Source organism: Protomyctophum parallelum, assembly GCF_964188405.1.
Source record: "Protomyctophum parallelum genome assembly, chromosome: 7".
NCBI lineage: Eukaryota > Metazoa > Chordata > Actinopteri > Myctophiformes > Myctophidae > Protomyctophum > Protomyctophum parallelum.
Window position 1 is genome coordinate 35,286,044 of NC_139705.1, and position 22,455 is coordinate 35,308,498.

General features: G+C 43.6%; 1 protein-coding gene across 6 annotated transcripts in view; it reads right to left on the reverse strand.

Moving 5' to 3' along the window:
* mtor (mechanistic target of rapamycin kinase) overlaps positions 1-22,455 on the reverse strand; it is a 141,249-nt gene that overhangs the window by 105,928 nt on the left and 12,866 nt on the right. For all 6 annotated transcript variants that reach the window (XM_083769578.1, XM_083769579.1, XM_083769577.1 and 3 more), the window contains exons 17-23: positions 22,170-22,262; positions 21,481-21,615; positions 20,595-20,724; positions 11,305-11,555; positions 9,938-10,024; positions 3,388-3,555; positions 1,598-1,710 (exon numbers count right to left, since the gene is read on the reverse strand). In XM_083769578.1, the coding sequence (XP_083625704.1) occupies positions 1,598-1,710; positions 3,388-3,555; positions 9,938-10,024; positions 11,305-11,555; positions 20,595-20,724; positions 21,481-21,615; positions 22,170-22,262 (977 nt within the window). The remainder of the gene's footprint in view (positions 1-1,597; positions 1,711-3,387; positions 3,556-9,937; positions 10,025-11,304; positions 11,556-20,594; positions 20,725-21,480; positions 21,616-22,169; positions 22,263-22,455) is intronic.

Genomic DNA, 22,455 nt, shown 5'->3' on the forward strand with positions numbered 1-22,455 from the left:
GTATTTACCGAAGAGCCGAAGAGAGGCCACATAAAAGTTAATAAGCTCTACGATATGTAAGCGCTGGCACAGGTACTGTACTTCTGGAAATGTAGGGCACATTATTTCTAGGGTGTTAGTAGAGCTGTGCAATATATCAAAACTATGACGTATTGAGAATGAAAACTTGTTTTCATTGTATCTGGACAATGGACAATGATTCACTCAATCATGTCCTCTTTATCTCAACGTTGGTCCTACTTGAACATGAAGTAAGTATGTCGGAGGGGCTTATTGTTGGCATTAGCCGAGCAACGAGGGTGTCTATTCCCCTTACAAGGCACCAGAAAAGGGATAAGGTGGAACGCCACACTGTCAGCTCCATACTTACCGCCTGTCTTAAGACTGAGTTGTACTTGGTTGCGCATTGTGTCTCACACCGAAAATAAAAGCTCTTAAAGCTCACAACACAGCATGGTACGTTGTGAGCTTGTATATCTGCTTCATGTATTTCCGGGGTGAGAAAGACACTGGCGTACAACTAAGTATAGGTGTCGGTTACCCAAGATGTGCTACTCACAAAATATTGAACCCAGAACCATGTTGTTCAAAAGGCGAGCACTCTAATCTAAGCTAACTGGATACACATGAACCTGAACCATCTGATTTAATTAAATAAAAACATGGAGCTACAAGTTGTTATATTGTGTAATTGAGAAAGTTTGGAAATAACATGGCAATATTGTATATATAGTAACATTAAATAATTGTATTTGTTCCCAAGAAATTGTGATAAAGTAACTGGATGTAAGTGTAGCACTTGCACTAGTCTGTGTGTAGCACTCGCACTAGTCTCGGCGACCTTACAGGTGTATATGCAAAGGCTAAACTTATGTAATTTAGATAGCATATTATGTAGAGATAGCGCACACACAGTCACAAACAGCAGGCACGGTCACGGTCACAAACAGCAGGCACGGTCACGGTCACAAACAGCAGGCACGGTCACGGTCACAAACAGCAGGCACACACACGGTCACAAACAGCAGGCACACACACGGTCACAAATAGCAGGCACACACACGGTCACAAACAGCAGGCACACACACGGTCACAAACAGCAGGCACACACACGGTCACAAACAGCAGGCACACACACGGTAGCAAACAGCAGGCACGGTCACGGTCACAAACAGCAGGCACGGTCACGGTCACAAACAGCAGGCACACACACGGTAGCAAACAGCAGGCACACACACGGTCACAAACAGCAGGCATGGTCACGGTCACAAACAGCAGGCACACACACGGTAGCAAACAGCAGGCACACACACGGTAGCAAACAGCAGGCACACACACGGTCACAAACAGCAGGCATGGTCACGGTCACAAACAGCAGGCACACACACGGTCACAAACAGCAGGCACACACACGGTCACAAACAGCATGCACACACACGGTCACAAACAGCAGGCACACACACGGTCACAAACAGCAGGCACACACACGGTCACAAACAGCAGGCACACACACGGTCACAAACAGCAGGCACACACACGGTCACAAACAGCAGGCACACACACGGTCACAAACAGCAGGCAAGGTCACGGTACTGACTTGCGTGCCTGCAGGGGGACATCTGGGGCGTCAAACAGTTTGACGATGGGCGGCAGCAGCAGGTGGAGGTAGTCGTCCAGGTTGGCGCCAAACAGCTGGATGGCGTTGAGCAGCTGGAAAAGAGAGCACACCGTTGAATGGATCAAACTCGAAAAAGGCCCATTAAGACTAAATGGGTTTTCTGGAGTACTTCTCGTGGAAAACCTGCACGTTTTGTTATTACATTATTTTTTTCCAGGAAGGTGACTTAATCGTGATTTTGGTTTGCGAGACGAAACATAGCGGACGTTCTTGGTACTGCTGGCCCTCCTCTTCCGAGCAAGCCATCTCCAAACATGTCATAAGTGAGGATTTCACAACCTTTGGTGAAATGACGTGGGTGTTTTCTGGGGAACCAAGTCACGCACCATTTCTGGAGCTAATGGGAAGAGGTGTCACATTGTGTGTGTGTGTGTGTGTGTGAGTGTGTATGCATGCATGTGCGTGCATGCGTGCATTCGTGCATGCAGGCCTGCATATTGACGGTGGTTTAGAGGGATGACGTCTGTTACAGCCAACTATAGACAGGCCCCCTTCCCACCAGCCCCCATGTCTAAATTGCGCCAGGCGAGACTGCAGGAAGCCGAGGCGGGGGTCTGGAGAGCGGTGTGTGTGTGTGTGTGTGTGTGTGTGTGTTTGGGGGTTGGATAGTCAGAACAGCTCCTTAAATGATGGAGATCTGTTTTCTTTTCTTTTCCTTCAGGCTGGAAAGTAACCCGATTCCCCGGCTGCCTCTGTCCGCGACCCCATCTCGTGCTCCACACATTAGCCCAGACCCTGGCCTCGGGTTATAGCCTACCCAGACGGCGGTGGTCTCTACTGGGTTATCTAACACGGCAGACGCTGAGACAAAGCAGGAACAGGAGAGCGAGAGAGAGCGAGAGAGAGAGAGAGAGAGAGATAGAGATAGAGAGAGACTCTGGATGACCGCAGGCCTGTGATTGTCGGTCTTTGCGGTCTCTGCTCCAGGCTTAGATTCTGAGTTTGAGGGGAAATGAATGGGATAAGCATCAGCGACAGCTGAAAGAGGAGAAGGTGCCAGCTCCGCATCGCTGGCTTTGGGATGCTGTATTAGTGTCATGCGGGCAAGATGCGGAAGTTGGCACGGGGTATGGACACAGCCACAGACTGACATAGCAACGCTACCTCTTAAGTCCTGAGTCAACTGAACTTCTTGTTGTGCCTACACTTATCGAGTGTCAGTAGGGTGCAACAAAACCACATTTCACTTTCTGAGGTGCTAAATATAATGCAAAAAAAAGAAATCACACACAAAAAAGTATCCATTATCCACAATAGCCCTTATTTTATTGTATTCATTGTATGGCAGTGTCGCGCAAAAATAGCCGATGGAAAGTAGCTAAGCAGCAGTAAAAGGCTGTCCACACCAAGGAATAAAGGATGATAATTATAAAGATAATGATGATCCACACTGTCAGATGAACGGTTGGTTCTGTTATTTATTTATTATTATTATTATTATTAATCAAATTCGTTCGTAGTGTGGACTCGGCCATCCACAACAATTTTAGGTATATTTTTTAGTTATTGTTCTTGATATGGAAGTTGGTGTCGAAGTGATGTGCAGGTTGCTGCCTTGCATGGTTTCCTCCGCCATTGGTGTATGGGTGAATGTATTGCACAACGTATGTAAAGCACTTTGGATAAAAGCACTATATAAATGCACCATTTACATCAGCCAGTACTGTACAATGTGAAGGTGAATGTGTTAGTCAAAGAAATGCCCTCACCTTGATGGTGACACTGCGGCCGGTGCTGTTGTCGTGCATGAAGACTCGCAGCATGTGAGGGATGAGCTGGGGCAGGTAGAGCTTGAACTCACCGCCCAGAGCCACCACGATCTGCTCGATCAACAGGATGATGGTGTTCTGCATGGGGTTGTTGGGCGTCCAGTACTCCTAAAGTAACAAAGCAACGATAAAAGAAATGGAAAAGAACGATGCAATTCAATACACTTTATTTATAAAGCACATTTTACAAACACAAGGTTAATGTCCTGCACAAGATTAAAAAAAACATAAAACCGCCCAGTCTGCCGGCGTGGTGGTCCGGGCACCCTAGGCTTGCAATGCCGGGGTCGAATCCCGGAGACCTTTGCTGCAAGTCACTACCCATCAGAGATGGCGAATCGAGTTAAAGACTCTTACTCAAGTCGCACTCGAGTCGCCACAAATGGGACTCTAGACTCGACTCGGACTCAACAACAAATAAAAACTAGACTAAAATGTTAGGAAGGGGCTAGTGGACAAGAGATCCAGTATAAATAATTTTACACCTGGTTGCATGCTGAAAATAGCCGTTCTACAAGCTCACAACTCGTCGCAGCCAACAGTCATTATGACGGTATCAAGGCCCGCCAAAATACATTTTAGTCGACTAAATCACCTGTAGATTTAGTAGACTAAAATCTTATGATATTTAGTCTTCTAAAACTAGACTAAACACTAAAACATTCCAGGTGACTAAAATGTGACTAAAACAAAATGAAAGCTATTCAAGAGACTGAAACTAAAATCAAAATGTGCCGCCAAAAACAACACTGTTATTAAACACTACGTAATTAACTATATTCCATCGCGCGTCATGCATCATTGATTATGTTGTGTCCAAAAGAACAGATCTGCAAGCTTTCAACACGCCACGAAACAGCGTGTCGACATGTCTGTTATTTTGGGGGGTAGCTGGCCCGACGCACATTACATATTGGAACAAGCCAGTTTGAGAGGTGATTGATGTAAACCGTAAACTTACAGTATTAGATATTTAATAGCCTATTTAAAGTTGTCACTTGTCAGTTGTCACGACGATATAGCTGTAGCTCTGTTTTGGAACATTGCACGAATAAGATGAATGGAAAAAGGTTCACTTTTCGAACGGAGACACTACATAACTGCTTTGGCGTTACTTCGGTGGAAACTAAATGGAGATACCTATACTTCAAACTCCTGTTCTGGAAATGGAACCACGAGAAGGTTGGAACTTTAACAGCCACGTGAGTAGTACCAGACAGTGGCCTTGTGGTTAGAGTGTCCGAACTTCGATCCCCGGCCGGGTCATACCCAAAGACTGTAAAAATGGGACCCAAATCACCCAATGCCTCCCTGCTTAGCACTCAGCATCAAAGGGTTGGATTGGGGGGTCAAATCCACGAATCAAATGATTCCCGAGCGCGGCACGGCTGCAGCTCACTGCTCCTTGGCTGCATGCTCCAAGAGATGGGTCAAATGCAGAGAACAAATTTCACTGCGCTAACGTGTGTGACAAATCGTATGACTTTGACTTTAGTACATTGTGCCTTTCCTCCTGAAAACGGCTGTGGTGACCAACAGCGGGGAATGTCGATGCTGCGCGCAATTTGATTGATACTTAATATAGACGCAAAGAGCAGCGGAGCCTAAATTAATCTATATTATATGTAGCTATAGCATACTATTCTGATAAACATTAATTCATTTTTCATTTAGGGCTGGGTGTAGATCACTGTATTTCAGCCTTTACAGCCGTCGTATAAACAAATAATTACATTTATTAAACTGAGACTCGAGTCGCACTCGAGTCTCAGTTTAATTAACCACAAATGCGACTCTAGACTCGACTCGTACTAGTCGACCCCGAAAGACTCTGATCTCCGTGACTCGTGGGCATCTCTGCTACCTATCTCTCCCTATTTCCTGTCAGTCTACTGTCCTATCAATGGAGCCATAATTTTGAAGCCCCAAAATAAAAAATAAAAAAACCTAAAAACAACATGGGGGTCACGACCCCTCAGGGGGTCGCCAAATTATTCTTAAAAAAAGAGGCAAAATGGAAATTAAGAGTTTACATAGTACCAACTTTCCTTAAAGGAGAATTCCATACTAAAAGGATTTCTTACCTTTCTTTGTAGTTGTTACGTCCCCACCAAAGAGGTCCAGGTGTTATTTTGTGCAAAAGCTCCTTATTGGCTATTTCCCCTAACATAAGCCCTAAATGAATTGCATTGAATTGAATGGGAATTGAATGGGGCTATGGGGTGTTGTGCTAATTTGCTTATTTCCATCGCTCAAAATGATAATTTATTTGTATATATCCTCTCTTCATAATGTAAATAATATCCCAAGCGGCACACTTTACTACTTCTTTCGATGGAAATAAGCGAACTAGCATAACACCCCATAGCCCCATTCAATTCCCATTCAATGCAATGCAATTCATTGAGGGCTTATGGTAGGGAAAATAGCCAATAAGGAGTTTTTGCACAAAGAAACACCTGGACCTCTTTGGTGGGGACGTAACAACTACAAAGAAAGGTAAGAAAGCATTCTAGCATGGAATTCTCTTTTAATGATTATATCTGGTTTCAGCATTTATTTATGATGTATTTTCTCTATTATTAAGGTTACACGCGGCACAACGCTCCACACGTCCCAAACTCTTCTCCCTTCTGGCTCCAAAACTGTGGAATGCACTTCCCATTACAGTCAGAACTGCAGCATCACTCCCAATCTTCCGCCGTAGTCTGAAAACCCACCTTTTCAGACTCCATCATGGACCATAACACATAACACACCCAACCCCCTTAGATAGCATTTATGTAGACTTAGATAGCATTCGATACAGACTTATAGCATGTTATGTAGACGGCACTATAATTGCATTGTATGTAGTCATAGCACGTCATAGTACATATGTATAGCATAGTAGTATATATGTATAGTTTATATGTATAGTTTAATTATATAGATATTCCACTGTTACTTTCTTAGCTTACGCATGTTTCATGATAAATGTTTTTATGTGATGTATTCCCATGCTTTTTTGTTCTTGCTTAATGTAAGTCGCTCTGGATTAAGAGCGTCTGCTAAATGCCTAAATTGTAATTGTAAATTGTTATTGTAGTGGCCAATTTGTATTGGGCGGGGAGGGTGTCGCGAGAGATGGCCGAAGCATTTCCAGGGGTCCCACAACCAAAAACGTTGAGAACCCCTGCTTTAACACACCGTCAGTGGCTAAAAGTAAAGTATGAGTTGAGAATGTAATATTGTGCTTTAGTGCAGGAAGTCAGGTCGTAATGAAGACATTGAGCTATGCCTCTATCCAAAATGACCAATGACCCAGATTCGTGTGACTCTGATGTATGCCTTTTCTTTTACGACATGTGGATGGGGACGTCCAAACACTACCTCATCTACCTTTGCTGTGGTAAAATCTATTGGTGCTGTGGGAGTATGTGGGTCTCGGCCCAAGAGGCCTGGGTCAAAATGTGTTTCTGTCAATGGGAGGGGGAGAGGGACGGAGAGAGAGAGAGAGAGGGGGGGGGGGGGGGGGGGGAGAGAAAGCTTAGATAGAGAGGGGAGAGAGGGAGGAAGAGAGATGGAGAGAGAGGGGAGGAGGGAGGGAGAGACAGAGAGAGCAAGAGAGAGCGAGAGCGAGAGCGAGAGCGAGAGAGAGAGAGAATGAGGTGCTGGACAGAGGTCTCATGTGCCAGATTGGGGAGGGTGCGAGGTGCAAATGGCAAAGACAATTTCCTGTCAATTGGAATTGATATCACGTCTCCCGTGTGGCTACTGACAGCGTCTAGGAAAAGCTTGGTGCCAGAGCAGTGACTGGGTACATTAGAGATAATAGAGTTTAGGACAAGAGAATGAAACAACAGGAAGAAGATGGTAAGAAAGAGACAGGGAGAGAGAACTCAAAGTCACGTAATACGTCAATATACGAATGGGCTTCAGCTGTGAAAGTTGGCTGAGGTGTTCTGCCCCCGCTTTCCTGCGTTGCCCTGCCTATGGCCGCATAGTTTGAGAGTGTATGTGCGAGCGTGTGTGCGTGCGTGCGTGTATGTATGTGTGTTTGCGTGTCCTGAATGGCTATTCCAGCCCCCTCCATCTGGATGCATGAGGTAGACTGGAACGAAAATGAATAGATCCTTTGTTTGACTCCCCATTTATTAAGTCAGAGGCTCTCAAGGTGGAATGGCCCAGTTCTCTCTAGTTCTTTTCCCTGCGAGGCGTTCATAATATGTTAGCTAGAAGAATCAGGACCATGAGTCTACTGCTGGCAGCCCCTGCAGGCCATGCTGCTCCTTACACACCATTGGACATTTTTCTTGCAGAAAAGGTTGCACTAGAGGTTCTCAACCTTTTCAGGCTGCGAACCTTCAAAATAATCATATTTTAACTGGGGACTCCCCAAAATAATCACATAAAATAATAAAACAATCACATTTTAAGTTCACTTTGACTACTAATCGCGAGTTTCCCGAGTTAAAGAATTGTAGAACACACGATTCGCGAGTTGCCAGAGTTGTTTTCATTGTTTAATGAATGTCATTTGCATTCGTTTTATTCAGTGTTACGTCATACAGGCAATCCACCGGACAGAATGGGATATGAGACGCGTGTTGATGACGTCATCGCAAAAGGTCTGTCGCTCCGGTGTGCAAAGGGTTATGGGAAATTGAGTCCCTATTGTAATACAATGGGAAAGCCGTCCGGTCTGTTCGGCACTTTGGAATATTTTTCACCACTACAAAAGTTTTAAAGTGGATGTTCATGACAAGCAACTCAGCGGTCGGTGCAGTGGCTGTTCAAAGGTAACTTTATACTTTATAGGCAGTCTAGCCTAAAAGACGGCCCTAAATGTCCGCCACCGATCCTGTTAACTGGTGACTCGCCAAAACAATCCTATTTGAACTGAACATTATATTATCAGACATCTCATTATCTAATGAGAAGATTGCAGGTTGCTCATTTAGACTGAGTGAAGGTGGCACTAAAGAAAGAGGTCATGGGGTCACTCAAATGGATAGGGTTCATCCTCCAGGAAGCAGGAATGCGCACAGCAAGTTTCATGGTAATCTGCCAAATAGATTTGGAGATATCTTATGTGCAAGTGCCAGACATTTTAGCCTTATGGTGGCGTGTATCCTTGTAATTTGCTTATTTTCTTTGTGCAAATATTCCATGGCAATGCAGCCAGTGGTTTTGGAGATGAGTTGTTGTAGATGGCCTGACTGTCTGGCTGACAGAAGAGTATGGGAACAAATTCACACCACATTCACACTTGGCAGCATGGGTCCTTGTCTATGGCGGGGAGCAATTTGTTGCGTCAGGAGGCGGACTGAACTGAGGTTTGAGGTGAGACAAAACAGCAATCAACCAGAAATGCACTGTGGTCTTGACTAAGCATACATTAGGGCTGCACAATATATCGTTATCGTATCGTTATCGAGGTATGAACATGCACAATATCAGTATCGCAAAAAGGCAACGGTATCGCGATATAGATATATCGTCGACATATCGATATATTGTCTATATCGACAATATATCGTCCACTTCTAAAGCCAGCCCTCTATTTTAGCCTGTGCCCCTCGGAAAATAAACCATCACTCGTTTGTCCCTCTGTCCTGTTGTAGCCTGGCTCCAGCCCTGCATCACTAGCCACGCCCATTAAGAAAATATGTTCTGGCGATTCAGGTCTGGAGTCTCTCCCGACGACGGTGTCAGCTAGGGCTGCACGATATATCGTCATCGTATCGATATCGAGATATCTGCCATATATATCGTGATATATATCGTGCAGCCCTAGCATACATACACACAAAGGTGACATGGAAGTTTTGTACGTTTTGTTCACAAACATGTACCGGTACTGTAGCAGAAAAACGCTAAGAGGAAAACCACAATACCTGTTATTGTGAATTCAGCATTAGAGCCCCACTAGCGGCACACAGGTGCTAAAGGAGGAAGGTGGGTATTTGATGCGTGGCACATTGCTGAATGCGATTGTGGCTTAGTGGCATAGTAGTCTGTGCCACTTTGTGTCATCTCTCTCGGCTATTCTCTCTTAACCAATATGCTGCTAGAGCAACGCTGTCTGGATTAAAAAGGGAAACTCCTGCCACAGTCCAATGGCTGAACTGACTTGTACATTTTGTTTCGAAAAATGACTGTAATTCAAGCAAATGAAGACTATACACAAAATGAAAGCGAGGCTATTAAACGCACATGTCTTCAGAGGACCTCAATGTAAATAAAATTAACTTCCCATACTCTCAAAAGCTCTTTTCATGTGTCCCTTTTAAGTATGCCACACATGTTGTGTGTTGCTGTGAGACACAGGGCCGAACTCTGTCCCGAGGGGGGGTGGGAGGGGGATGAAATACCCCTAATGAGGAAAGCACAGAGAGAGAACAACTGAGTGTAATTAAGAGCTTGCAGCTGTTTTTCAGACTCACAGGAAAGAGAGAAGGTGGGAGTGGGAGTGGATGTACTGTACTCTTTGAGCAGGGTTACTCACTCTGATGAGGGTGAAGATGTCATCCATGTAGGGACGGATGTGAACCTTCACGAAACACACCACCATTCCCATCTGCTGGAAGAGGAACTGCAGACAACAGGAGAGAGGGAGAGAGGGAGAGAGAACAGGTGTAACCAAAATAAGTTGAGAGGTTTGGGGTTGTGAGGTGAAAGTCTAGCTTGTCCCCACCAGGGTCAAGGTTTTGTTCATGGGTGGCTGGCTTTTGATTTCATGGCCTGGATGCTATTCATTTTGTTGAATGTGCAAGATGGAGTAATACATGACTGAGTGAGTACAAAACAAACTCTTGTCCAAAAGCTTGAAGTGAAGCAAAATCAGTGGACCTTTTAATGTACTAAGCATTTTAACCTTCCATTTTAACCTACCCACCAGCCATTTGAAAATTGCCCTGCATTTACGAAACGCAAAACAGAAGAGATATTTTACCTACCAATTTATCAAAATAAATAAATAAATCTAAAATGTATATATTGCATATACTAATGATGTTAATTGAGGTAAGGCATAACCTGATTAAGATAGCCAGGACCATTTTCTTAAAGGACAACTTTAGTTTTTTTCAACCAAGGTTCATGTTTTAGGTTGTTATTAGAGAAAGTAAAAGATGAGTGTTATTTCTTTTCCATTTGCTGCTTTCTTTCGTTTTAGGGATTTTAGCTGTTTTGTACAGGGGGGCGGGGGCATTCGAGCATGGTGCTAAATATGTATTCTTTTACAAAATATTATGGAGATTTATTATTTTATTATTTACTATAGCCCTAATAAACCCCAGGAAATTACATCTGGCCACAAATAAATCACAGGATCTACTGAATGTGAAGGTAGCCTAGTGGGGGGAAGCCATGAGTGTCATAGGCTCAATGTCAGTTTGACACATTTAGTAGATCTCGTGATGTTTTGTGGCCAGATGAAATTTCTTGGGGTTTATTAGGACTATAGTAAATAATTAAAAAATAAATCGCTATAAAATGTTGTAAAAAAATACATATTTAGCCCCATGCTCGAATGCCCCCGCCCCCCTGTCAAAAACAGCTAAAATCCCTAAAACGAAAGAAAGCAGCAAATGAAAAAACACTCACCTTTTAGTTTCTCTAATAACAACCTAAAACATGAACCTTGGTTGAAAAAAACTAAAGTTGTCCTTTAAAGTTGTGTAGTGCCTAAATTGGAGTATGATCAAATAATTGTCCATTAACACACCAATTTATATGAAACCCTCAAAATGTAACATTCCCCACATGGCAATAAGTGTAGGACACTCGTGCTTCATGTACACAGGTACATAAATACATGGGATAAACGACCGTGGGAAAATAAATCGCCTGCCCAAGCCTAGTCTAACCTACCTCTCGGATGCTGGCATCACAGACCCGGATGACATTGAGGAAGGTGGGCATGACCTGGGGAAGGAACTGCACGCACTTGAGCCCCAGAGACTTGAAGATGAAGGTGACGGCCTGGACCACCATGGTGTGGTGGTTGGAGAGCGAGGGGTCCCTCAGGATGCGCATGAGCGTGACGATGGCCACCGCGGGGTAGAACTCGTCCAGTGGCAGGTTGCCCATGTTCACCAGCATCTCGCTGGTGCTGTAGTCCGCTGGTGGGGGTGACAAGGAACGGACACCATAAAGAGCACCGAGAGGCACTCGTCACATAGACCACTGTTTCCCAAACACTGGGTTGGGACCTTTTTGTGGGTCGCGGACACATTTTTATGGGTCACTTTTTCTGTTATTTCAAAACATTTAAAAAAAACATGCCCAGAAAATTAAAAAAATGCTTTTATTATATATTTCTTTCAGTAATTTCATGAAGAAATAACATAAAAATTTATAAGATATTGCACAAACAAATAAATTAGATAACAGATGTTTGATCTAAAAGCTCACAACGCGGCGCAAAGCGGCCCGTTGTGAGCTTGTAGATCTGCTATTTTCACTAGTTTGGGTCCCGGGCAAAAGTCAAATTTTTCTTTTGGGTCAAAGGGCTAAAGGGTTTGGGAACCACTGACATAGACAACATTAGATTAATTCCTCTCAGTATATCGTCGCTGTTGGGCGATGTCACGAGGCATTGTGAACCTTGTACAACTTCTATTTTCACTACTTTAACACAGCACTCCTGTAGGACGGAGTAGGACATACATTTATGGGGGAAAAAAACGAAAAAGTTTGAATATGGAGATACACGGTTTCTGCCCGACAGTAACAATATTATAAACCAGTGGCCCTCATTAATTTGTAGATGAGAGCAAGGTCCCTGTGGGCATTATGATTTGCTTATTTGTTCCAGTTGCATTTACTGGCATATTTCTATGCCAGACTTCAAACAATCTGTGCAATTATTGCAAACTGCACTTGGTAATTAAGCCATTCAGGAAATAGCACAAACAAAGGGCTTGGGAGCTCCTCATGAGTCATGTAACGAGGAGCAGGTTTATAATAAACTATGATTCTACGTTCTGAAGAAATATATCTTATTTAACATCTGAGTTGGGGTTCCAATAGCACGAGACTGTACAGTATGCGACGGGGGGGACAGACAGTCCCTTGGTCTGTCTGTCCTTGTCCAGTGAGGAAGGGATAGAGTTTTACTGGCGAGCTGCTGTGAAGACTGATGTCTGGTGTTCAGCGTTTCATTGGCCTAGTGTGGGAGTACAGTTTCAGCCTGTAGACTCTACTGTTCTCAGGCATAATAGATGGGGTGCAGGGCCTGAGGGATAAGTAAGCATACAACAAGCACTTCTGCTGGATTTGGTGTTGTGCGAGGCCTTCACCAAGTCTAGATTGATGATGGCAAGGTGATGGATGATCACACATCTGTATCTTTGCGACCCAGGAAAATGCATCAATTTGGCTTAAGCGAGGCGAAAGCACCACCTTAGTAGCACAAGAAGCCTGAGCTGTTAATCAAAACCTGCAACGTATCAAGCGTTTCCTCAGCAAAATCACAGGTCAACTATCGATGAAATATGCCATGGAAAGCACGTCTTGTTATCATTCCTTGGAGTGTGAGTGTCAGTCATGTGATCTTGACCTGTTTTGGTGGGATTGCGTTCTAAGTCAGGTGAGGAGGAGGACCGAGCCAGTGACCTCCCACTACAAGGAGAGTACGCAGCAAGCAACTGCCAAAGATGGCTAATGCTCCAGACAGTGACCCTGACTGTAACACAATCTGCCAGCGGAGAAAGATATACAGCCCAGCGTTCCACAATCCAGTCACAGTCCATTGAGCTCGAGAACAAACTGCTAAAACTATTATCCACCAAAGCACCGATGTCACATTCCCCGATGCGTCGCCGGATGAGAGAAAGGGAACTGCATTCTCCACGCGTGCAAACAACCCACATGACAGGTGTGTGTTTATATGAATAGGATTTCAATGTGCTCGGTCTGCTACGCGGCACACGAGGTCATGTTGGGAGTGAGACCGAGTGAGCACAGCGGGAGGTGGAGAGGTCTGGAGGAAGAACTGCAGTCAGATGTTGAGTTTACATCAGTTTGACATGGAACTATCTTTTCATCGTGGACCTTGCCAAGGCTTGAATATGCCCCTCGAGGACCTTGTCTCGGGCTTTGTCTCAGATGGAGGGATCCAGAACTTACCTCACCTCCAGTGTGATTTATGACGCGATGTACTCAAACTGGGACATGACATAATGGACTGCTGCAAACAGTTCTGTATATGCCATCAAAATACTGTAGATGTTTCAGGTATCCACGTGGCATAGGGGTAAAGTACTCATCCATCGCTGAGAAGACTAGGGTTTGATTCCTCCATCGTGCTTCCGGCTTGGCCCGGGCACTGGAAATAAAACTACTGCTGTGTTTGCAGGTGTGAAGCTGGCAGGAGATTGTGTTGCCCGTTGCTGTACTAGTGACTCCTACAGGTCGGTTGGGGTGCCAAGTCAACAGAGAGAGGAACTGATAAGGAATAGCAAGTTCCTCCACATGCGTTATACCCTCCCCGTGAAACTCCTCACTGTCAGGTGGAAAGAAACAGCTGGTGACCCCATGTGTGGGAGTAGAGGAGACGCGGTTGTCTACACTCTCCCGTGGCCAACTGCGGGGGTTAGCAGTGACAGGGACTATACTACGTATATCTCGCTGTTCCAGGGGAATTGGCATAACAACTAAATGGGGGAGAAAGGGGGCGTCCCGGCAACTCAAGGAGTAAGCGCATACCACATAAATAAGACTGTAGTCCGACTCCTTGCCGCAGCTGGCCCGGGTTCGAATGCATGGCACTGCATGTCATCTAGCTCTCTCTCCCGCCTTTCCTGCCTCTGCTCACTGTCCTTTCAAAATAATGTATAAATGCCAAAATAAAATATGTAGCCTAGCGGTCCGGGCACCAAAATTCCGTCTTTTAAAGTGAACGCGTCTGTTGGCACTGGGGTTTATGCTAACAGCTAGCGGTAGAGATAGAGTTAAAAAAAGTAATCTTGATTTTACAATGTGTAATTTTCGTGAAAAAATAAATAAATCTGATGACTCATACTGCACTCAGAGGCACACTAAAAATGTCCAGTTAATAAAATCAAGTTCAAAATATAATAGCTTCTGCAGTAGTCCCTCCTCCCACCTTGACGGTAGCAAGATACTACCTGAAAATTGGTGATTTAGACTTTAGAGTCGCCAAAAACATTATATTCCATTCCAACTGTGAAAGGAATGTATACATTTTGAAGAGGCTGGTACTGTATATGAACCAATTCCACACTTTTTATGAGCTTGTAGATCAGCCATTTCTGTGATTTTTTTTACATATTTTTTAAAGTAGTGTTAAACTTAATTTGGCATTCGTAAATACAAATAAATGTTTATAGTGATAAGTCATGTTATAGTTATAGATGTTATTTTGCATGGGTATTAATAGTTTTAGAATTGTCCTTTGGTGTGCCATGGGCACAACATTTTTGAAACCCACTGTTGGATATGAGCCAACGACAGATTAGTTCTAGTAAGGTTATGTAATTGCATGTCCTTAAAATAGAACGCCATGCATTCCAATCACACTCTGAGGGAAATAAAAACCCTTCTGTTTATTGTAACTTTAAGGTTTTATTGAATTGTAGTTGTTTGTCAAATTATGTCTTACATCTGTCTTGGCAGTCAAATCAAGCCCCACTGGGTGTTAAGTTGCAACTCAATAGTCTCCTCTACTTCATGCGGTCGAACGTCAAACAATGACTTGGTTATCTGAAGTTTATCTGATCAAATATTGACTATCAATGCCAACTCATGATGTCACGCCCACACCCCTCCAAAACTAAAAACTAAAACTTGACCTGAATAATTCACGTTTCATCTTTTTTCTTTAATGAATGTCTGGAGAACTATCAGTATAAAGTGGGTCACCATAAATCAGATCACTGCACTGCAACAGATCCCAGACCCCTTGTGGCAATTATTTCTTCCCACTCAGCTGGCAGGCTCCCGTTCTGGATTTGTGATTTGAGTGACTCCCACAGTTTGGGAACCCAAAGACACAGAGTCCATGTGTGAAGCTCTCTCAATTTTTGTCTCCACCAGGCCGAAGGCATGGGGGGAGAGTATGTTTTGCACTCCGTCCGTCCGTGTGTCCGTGTGTCCGTGTGTCCGTCCGTGTGTCCGTCCGTGTGTGTGTCCGTGAGCAGCTAATCTCGGCCACCGTTAACCCGGTCGATGCCAAATTTTGCACACACACTCCCTGGATGCCAACGATGAACCTCTGCCCCAAACTTTCCAGAACGGCCTGTTATAGCGCCACCAGGAGGCCGCTTTGTGCAAAACAAGTTTTTGCACAGTACACCTACAGATTTTGTCCAAACATCGCGCAAATTGGTACACAGTCTCTCTAGAGCCATTCAACGAAACGGGTCTTTCAGATTTCTCAGACTCCATCCTGATTGGTTAAAGGTATATTCAGTGATTTCACTCAAAAAACCTTAGGTTTCGTTTTTGGCTGTGGGACCCAGCCTTTCGTCCAATCAGGATAGAGTCAAAAACGAAACCTAAGGTTTTTTGACCCCCAGGGGTTAACTGGGGACAGGGAGGAACTCCTTATATGACCAGCACACTCTATAGTAGGGAGGATTATCACAACAAAACAAAAAAATAAGTGATATTTGAATTAAGTGAAATCACTGAATATACCTTTAAGATTGGCTTCCAAAGTTCACAGGAGTGCTCAGTTTCAAACAAAATGCTGCAAATCATGAACACATCACGTGATTTCCGTGAAATTGTGCATGCACATTCCCACTAGGCCGAGGAAGAAATGCCACATGAACAATTTCAACTCAGCCTCAAGGTGGCGCTATAACTGGCCGAAAAGTGTTTTTACCTCTAACTGCACGGATCGGTGGATAACTTTGTATGCCAACTCCCTAGTTTACTTTTGTTGCCCTTTTATCCAACCACCAGATGAAGGCAAGCTACAATGTCTCCTGGTGGAGACCTGTGCCCAGAAGGGCACTTTTTCTAGTTTTATTTTGTGTTGAAGTGTGTAGACAATTAACACAACACACGAACACCGCTTTTGTGTCCTCAAGCCTACAATACATGTACTGACACATTGTGGAGCTTGTACAGTGTCAATTTTCTAAAATAAATTACGATGCCACATTTAAAGTTGTCACCGTGTCACGTGGGACAGTCTATAGTTACAAAGCATAATGAGATTAGCGGAACTCATCTGTAGTTGATTCAGGTCAGCCAGATTCAACACCTCATGTAACTAATATGATGATATGAAGATTGTTTATCTCATTTGAGCAGATGATATGCGAGTGTGTATGCAAGAGTGTGTGTGTGTGAGTGTGTGTGTGTGTGTGTGTGTGTGTGTGTGTGTGTGTGTGTGTGTGTGTGTGTGTGTGTGTGTGTGTGTGTGTGTGTGTGTACGGCTGCACGCGTGTGCGTGCAAGCTTGAATTACACTGTGGCTTCACTGTAGCTAGTGGGGAGCTCTATTTTTCTGAGGTAGGAGGGTACTGTACACATGCATTAAGGATAGACCATAATCAAACGAGACAATTCTACTGTTCTGGCAAATTCTCTTTCAATACCCCCAGTCACACACAGCACACAAAAAAAAGATAATAAGAGACAAACTGAATGCTGTTAATGCTCTTTACTGGAATAGATTATAATGAAAGGGTACTGCACAGAAAACAGGCACTAGACTTAAGAATAATCTTTCATACATTTGATTGGGTAGTATTAGTTGGCCAACAATAAATCTATATATACTCAAAGGTCTAAGAAGGATAATGTTTAGTGGTGAGTGCTGTCCAAGTGTCCATGCGTCTGTGGTTAGTGCCAGCTTTGGGACAGTCGATTCAGTTCTTGCAGATATTTTGTGCAGTTACTTTAGCTTACAGTAGTGTACTGGGGTCCCACTGGGCTCCATACAGTAGGTGCACCTAATTTGCCTCCAAATCTCTTTTCTAAAAATACAGACCCGTTGCGTTTTGCAATGCATTATGAGCTTGTAAATTGGTTATTTTCGTTCACAGTTCACAGAAAGCTCAATGAAAGATCAGACTGGATTGAACTGGATTTCAACTGAATTTAACACATTTTCCAGCCAGCTACTTAATAGAAGTAAAGACTGTATTTATTTACCATATCGTTTCTGTCGAGAGGAAACCATCTACTTTTTTGTTTTGCATAAATCAGTGCCTATCAGAACAACCTTTACATCTGTGTGTTGGTTAAAACCCTCAAACTGTCTCAGCTAACTCCACTCCATGTATTCTGTTGGATTCACTGTAAGTAACATGTACAGTATGTGGACATGATGATGCTGCTGACCGCCACCAAATCTATAGTATTAAATCAAAACAAGCGGCATGCTAAGGAGGCAACACGGTTTTGTAAACATGAACCGCAGTAAAGTTTCCCTTTCATTTTTAATGGCTTGGCTTTTAAAATACAAGGCTTTGCTCTGAAACCGTAGCTGATAAAGAGACAACTAGGAAACCACAACACAAGGCAGTGGGAGACATTTCCAGAAAGACAGATGACTAACTGTATTTGGAGGCTGTTCACCTCGTAGATTCTCCCTGTAACGAGACAGTTGGCTTCATTCACCGCGTTCATAAATATGACAACACGCTACGGTTAAGCACGGATAACCACAAAAACACAAAAAGTGTACACGTTTTGAAAAACAAGAATGACAACATCCCTAATGAAGGCACTAAGAAAAAGTAACGTTTCACATTTGCTGTGTAATTCAATATCTCAATTTTCCACAATTATACAATGATCGAGGAAAATATCACTGAAAGTCAAGACTTTTAAATAAACGTGTAATCAATTATCATATAATTATGGTTTAATTTGGTTTAATTTGATAAAAAAGAACCTTGAATATAATGTCATTGCCTTCTGTCACCAAAACAAGTGCCATTTGTTGTCCCCACCTCGTTATGACCAGTGTCCAATCACAGTTCAGTCATCTAGTCACATGATCAGCTACAGTTAGCAACAGTTAATCAAACCAATCGTATCAATTATTAAAAAAACAAACAAACAACTGATTAGTATTAGTAATGATTCGTTTCAGAATTTGTCCAAAAACAAAATCATAAATAGTGAAAAAAGCAGATCTACATGCACACAACGTGACGCGCTGGGTAGTGATCTTGTAGATTGTTTACTTGTCGATTATTTCACGACACCATTGATTGTGTGATGAATTATGAAATAAAAGTGGTTAATTGATACACTGATGTTCGATTAAAATAAACACACTTCACCACTTTTCAACCTATCTTCATATAATAGGTCCTCACTAATAATCATGATAAAATGGCAAAATAAAATTCTACTCAGTCTGTGTCTCATAGGAGGGCTGTGGGCAGTTCACATTCCCGTCCACCAGTGACATCATCATTAGGCAGATATTCTTTTAACAAGTTTTAGTGTTTAGATTTTTATTATTGTGAGATCAATAGCTTCCATTTTCGCATTGCAACTTTTCAGGACTACAAAGCCTGCAGTTTCTATTAGTTTGGATTCCCCATCGATGATGTCATAGGGGAGGAGTCTTTTAACTTGTTTGATCTGTGCTGTCCTTTATGTATGTGGGGAGGGGAGAAGGATGTGGGGGGTTGTATGTGTACTTTGTTTTGTGGACAAAAAAATTGTATGTGTACTGTTTTGTGAACAAAAAAATGGTTTGATGTTCATCATCGTTCACCTAGAGATATTTTGATTTTCAAAACAAACTAGAAAAAGTGCCCTTCTGGGCACAGGTCTCCACCAGGATAGGAATGTAGGACATTGCAGCTTGCCTTCATCTGGTGGTTGGATAAAAGGGCAACAAAAGTAAACTAGGGAGTTGGCATACAAAGTTATCCACAGATCCGTGCAGTTAGAGGTAAAAACACTTTTCGGCCAGTTATAGCGCCACCTTGAGGCTGAGTTGAAATTGTTCATGTGGCATTTCTTCCTCGGCCTAGTGGGAATGTGCGTGCACAATTTCACGGAAATCACGCGATGTGTTCATGATTTGCAGCATTTTGTTTGAAACTGAGCACTCCTGTGAACTTTGGAAGCCAATCTTTTTTTTTTTTTTTTAAGATATTTTTTTGCGGCTTACGCCTTTTATTGATTTTTGAAGGGACAGACAGTAGGCTGACAGGAAACGGGAGAGAGATGGGGGGATGACATGCAGTAAAGGCCGTGTCGGGCTCGGGAGTCGAACCCGCGGCACACTGCGACTGGATTACCAGTCAGGTGCCCAGACCGTTACGCCACGGCCTGGGCCTGGAAGCCAATCTTAACCAATCAGGATGGAGTCTGAGAAATCTGAAAGACCCGTTTCGTTGAATGGCTCTAGAGAGACTGTGTACCAATTTTCGCGATGTTTGGACAAAATCTGTAGGTGTACTGTGCAAAAACTTGTTTTGCACAAAGCGGCCTCCTGGTGGCGCTATAACAGGCCGTTCTGGAAAGTTTGGGGCAGAGGTTCATCGTTGGCATCCAGGGAGTGTGTGTGCAAAATTTGGCATCGACCGGGTTAACTTAACGGTGGCCGAGATTAGCTGCTCACGGACACACACACGGACGGACACACGGACGGACACACACACGGACGGACGGACGGAGTGCAAAACATACTCTCCCCCCATGCCTTCGGCCTGGTGGAGACAATGACAAGAGGAATGCAACTGTAACGCAACTGTAAAACTGGAACTCAGAGTGGCCCATTATATCCAATCCAACAAATGAATTGTGTCAAAGCGCCAAGGCTGGAGCAGTCCCTCCTACCTCAAAGCAAGCATGTACATGTACAGGTATACTGTACTGTTACTATACGGTATATACTGTAGAAGGAACGCAGTACAGTGCATCCCCATGAAATCACAGCAACAACTTCCATGTAAAGAGTCTCCATGTAAGAGACTTAAAAGAATCTCATGTTGATTTCAGAGAATAAACTGTCAATGCTGATGTTGAAGATGCGCAAAACTGCGAGAAGACCAAAGGTTTTTCTCAAAATCATAGAGAGCATTATGTATGATCAATAATCATGGCTCACTGGTGTTTGTGTGTGTCCGTGTGCGCGCGCAAGTGCGTGCGTGCGTGCGTGCGTGCGTGTGTGTGTGTGCGTGCGTGAGTATGTGTGTGTGTGTCCTGTCCTACCGGAGTCTTGACTGGACTTGGACTCAGACAGGCTGACAGCGGAGGCATCTCGTGACTGGTCGATCATGCCTATGTTGACCTTGTGCTTGTAGGGATCCAGAGCCCCCAGCAGCCCCAGCACACGGATAGCCTGGTGGACATGCACGCAAACACGCACACACAATCATGACACCCTGGATTACGGTCAACTCTTATAAAAAATATACTTATTTGTTACCCAGAATGATGTTGCTACTGAAAGTTACTAACCCAAACTCGACGGCGTAGCGTCGTAGAACAACTTCAGTAGAAAATATTAGGCACAATTTTGGAGCCCTATCTCTGACTTCAGGAGCATTATGATGAGATTTCCCTTTGCATCCGAGCATTTGTGACACTGCATGACACCATTTCAAACATTACGCATTACCTCAGTGACAGGCTGGGTGACAAAGTCCCCTCTGAGCCACAGACGAAGAAGTGGGTTGAAAGGTTTGACTTTGCCAAAGCCAACCTGCCTTCCCCATTTTGTCATTAAAAGGCAAAAATCTTATAAATATACTGTAGCAGACCTACAAGCTCACAACAGGTCATGAATCATGTTGCGACGCATTATGAGTTTGAAGATCTGCCATATTCAATTTTATTTTTTAAATAGGGCTTTATAAGTCAAGGGAAAAACCTCCACTTTCCATTTGGAAAATGTGGCAAGCTCTTATATATTCCTGTGATTATGACTTGTGGGTCAAATTGGATGCGATTGAACAGACCTGCATTTGTTTGGCGAATGCCGCCAGCTTGGGTTTGGCGTGGACGCGAGTGGCCACGAGTGTTGCCACCAAGTTGTCATTGCTGCTAGGAAAACAAGGATCTGGTGCCAGCAGGGCTGCAGGCAGGGACAACATACCTCTCTCCTAATGCCCTGGTTCTGTTCAGTCTTCAGGAAGTTGAGCAGCACCTCTAGGAGGGAGGGGTACTTGCGGTAGGGCTCCACCACGTAGCCCGTACTGGCCACCTGCTGGCCCAGTGTCCACAGCGCCACCTAGTGGGAATACCACAATGTAGAGCTTAGCGTCCCAGATCATTACGTCTTGATTTCAGGTAGTATTTAAATTATGCCACACAGAATTCACACTGCCCACACTTACAATGATGACTACAGAGATTTTACTCGATGAACAATAACATGTCCCAAAGAACTATAAAAACACTTGATAAAAGTATCTAACTCATCATCATAAGTCTGTTATTAAAAAAAAAAACATGAATACATCACAAGACTATGAGACAGAGGGCGGGGAGGGCGTTTTACTGACAGTTGAGAGATTCCATGTGTTTCTTTTCATGAGAAATGTCTGGCATAAAATAACTGAACTCGCAAGCTCTGGTCATGTCTTTAAAAACAATACATAACTAATGTAATAATGGCAGAAAATCTAGACTGACTGAACAATTCTTTTCGAGACATAAATTTATAAGATTTAGTGCAAGGCACGTTTTGAGGTAAGGATTACGGCGATGTGTTGGAGATAACAGTGGAAAATATGGGAACCATATGAACCCACCAATCACTTTCTGTTTCTGGACATACAGTACCTGTCTCTTGGCCAATGAGGAGGAGTCCTGGAGCATGTCCATGATGATGGGGAAAAGCTCATCCATCCACTTCCTCATCTCCAGGCCACTCACCTGTCAGCGCAGGTACAGGTAAACCAATCAATTGTTTTTGCATTCATGGGATCTTAAGTTAAACCGTTAAACCACCTTTGGAGGTTTAGATTTCCCTGTACCCCCATTTTCTTAATGCAAACCATGTGAATCTAAGGTTTTATAGCAGTTCTTATGTATTAATCTTGTTCTTTATTCTTCAGTAATGCCCTTT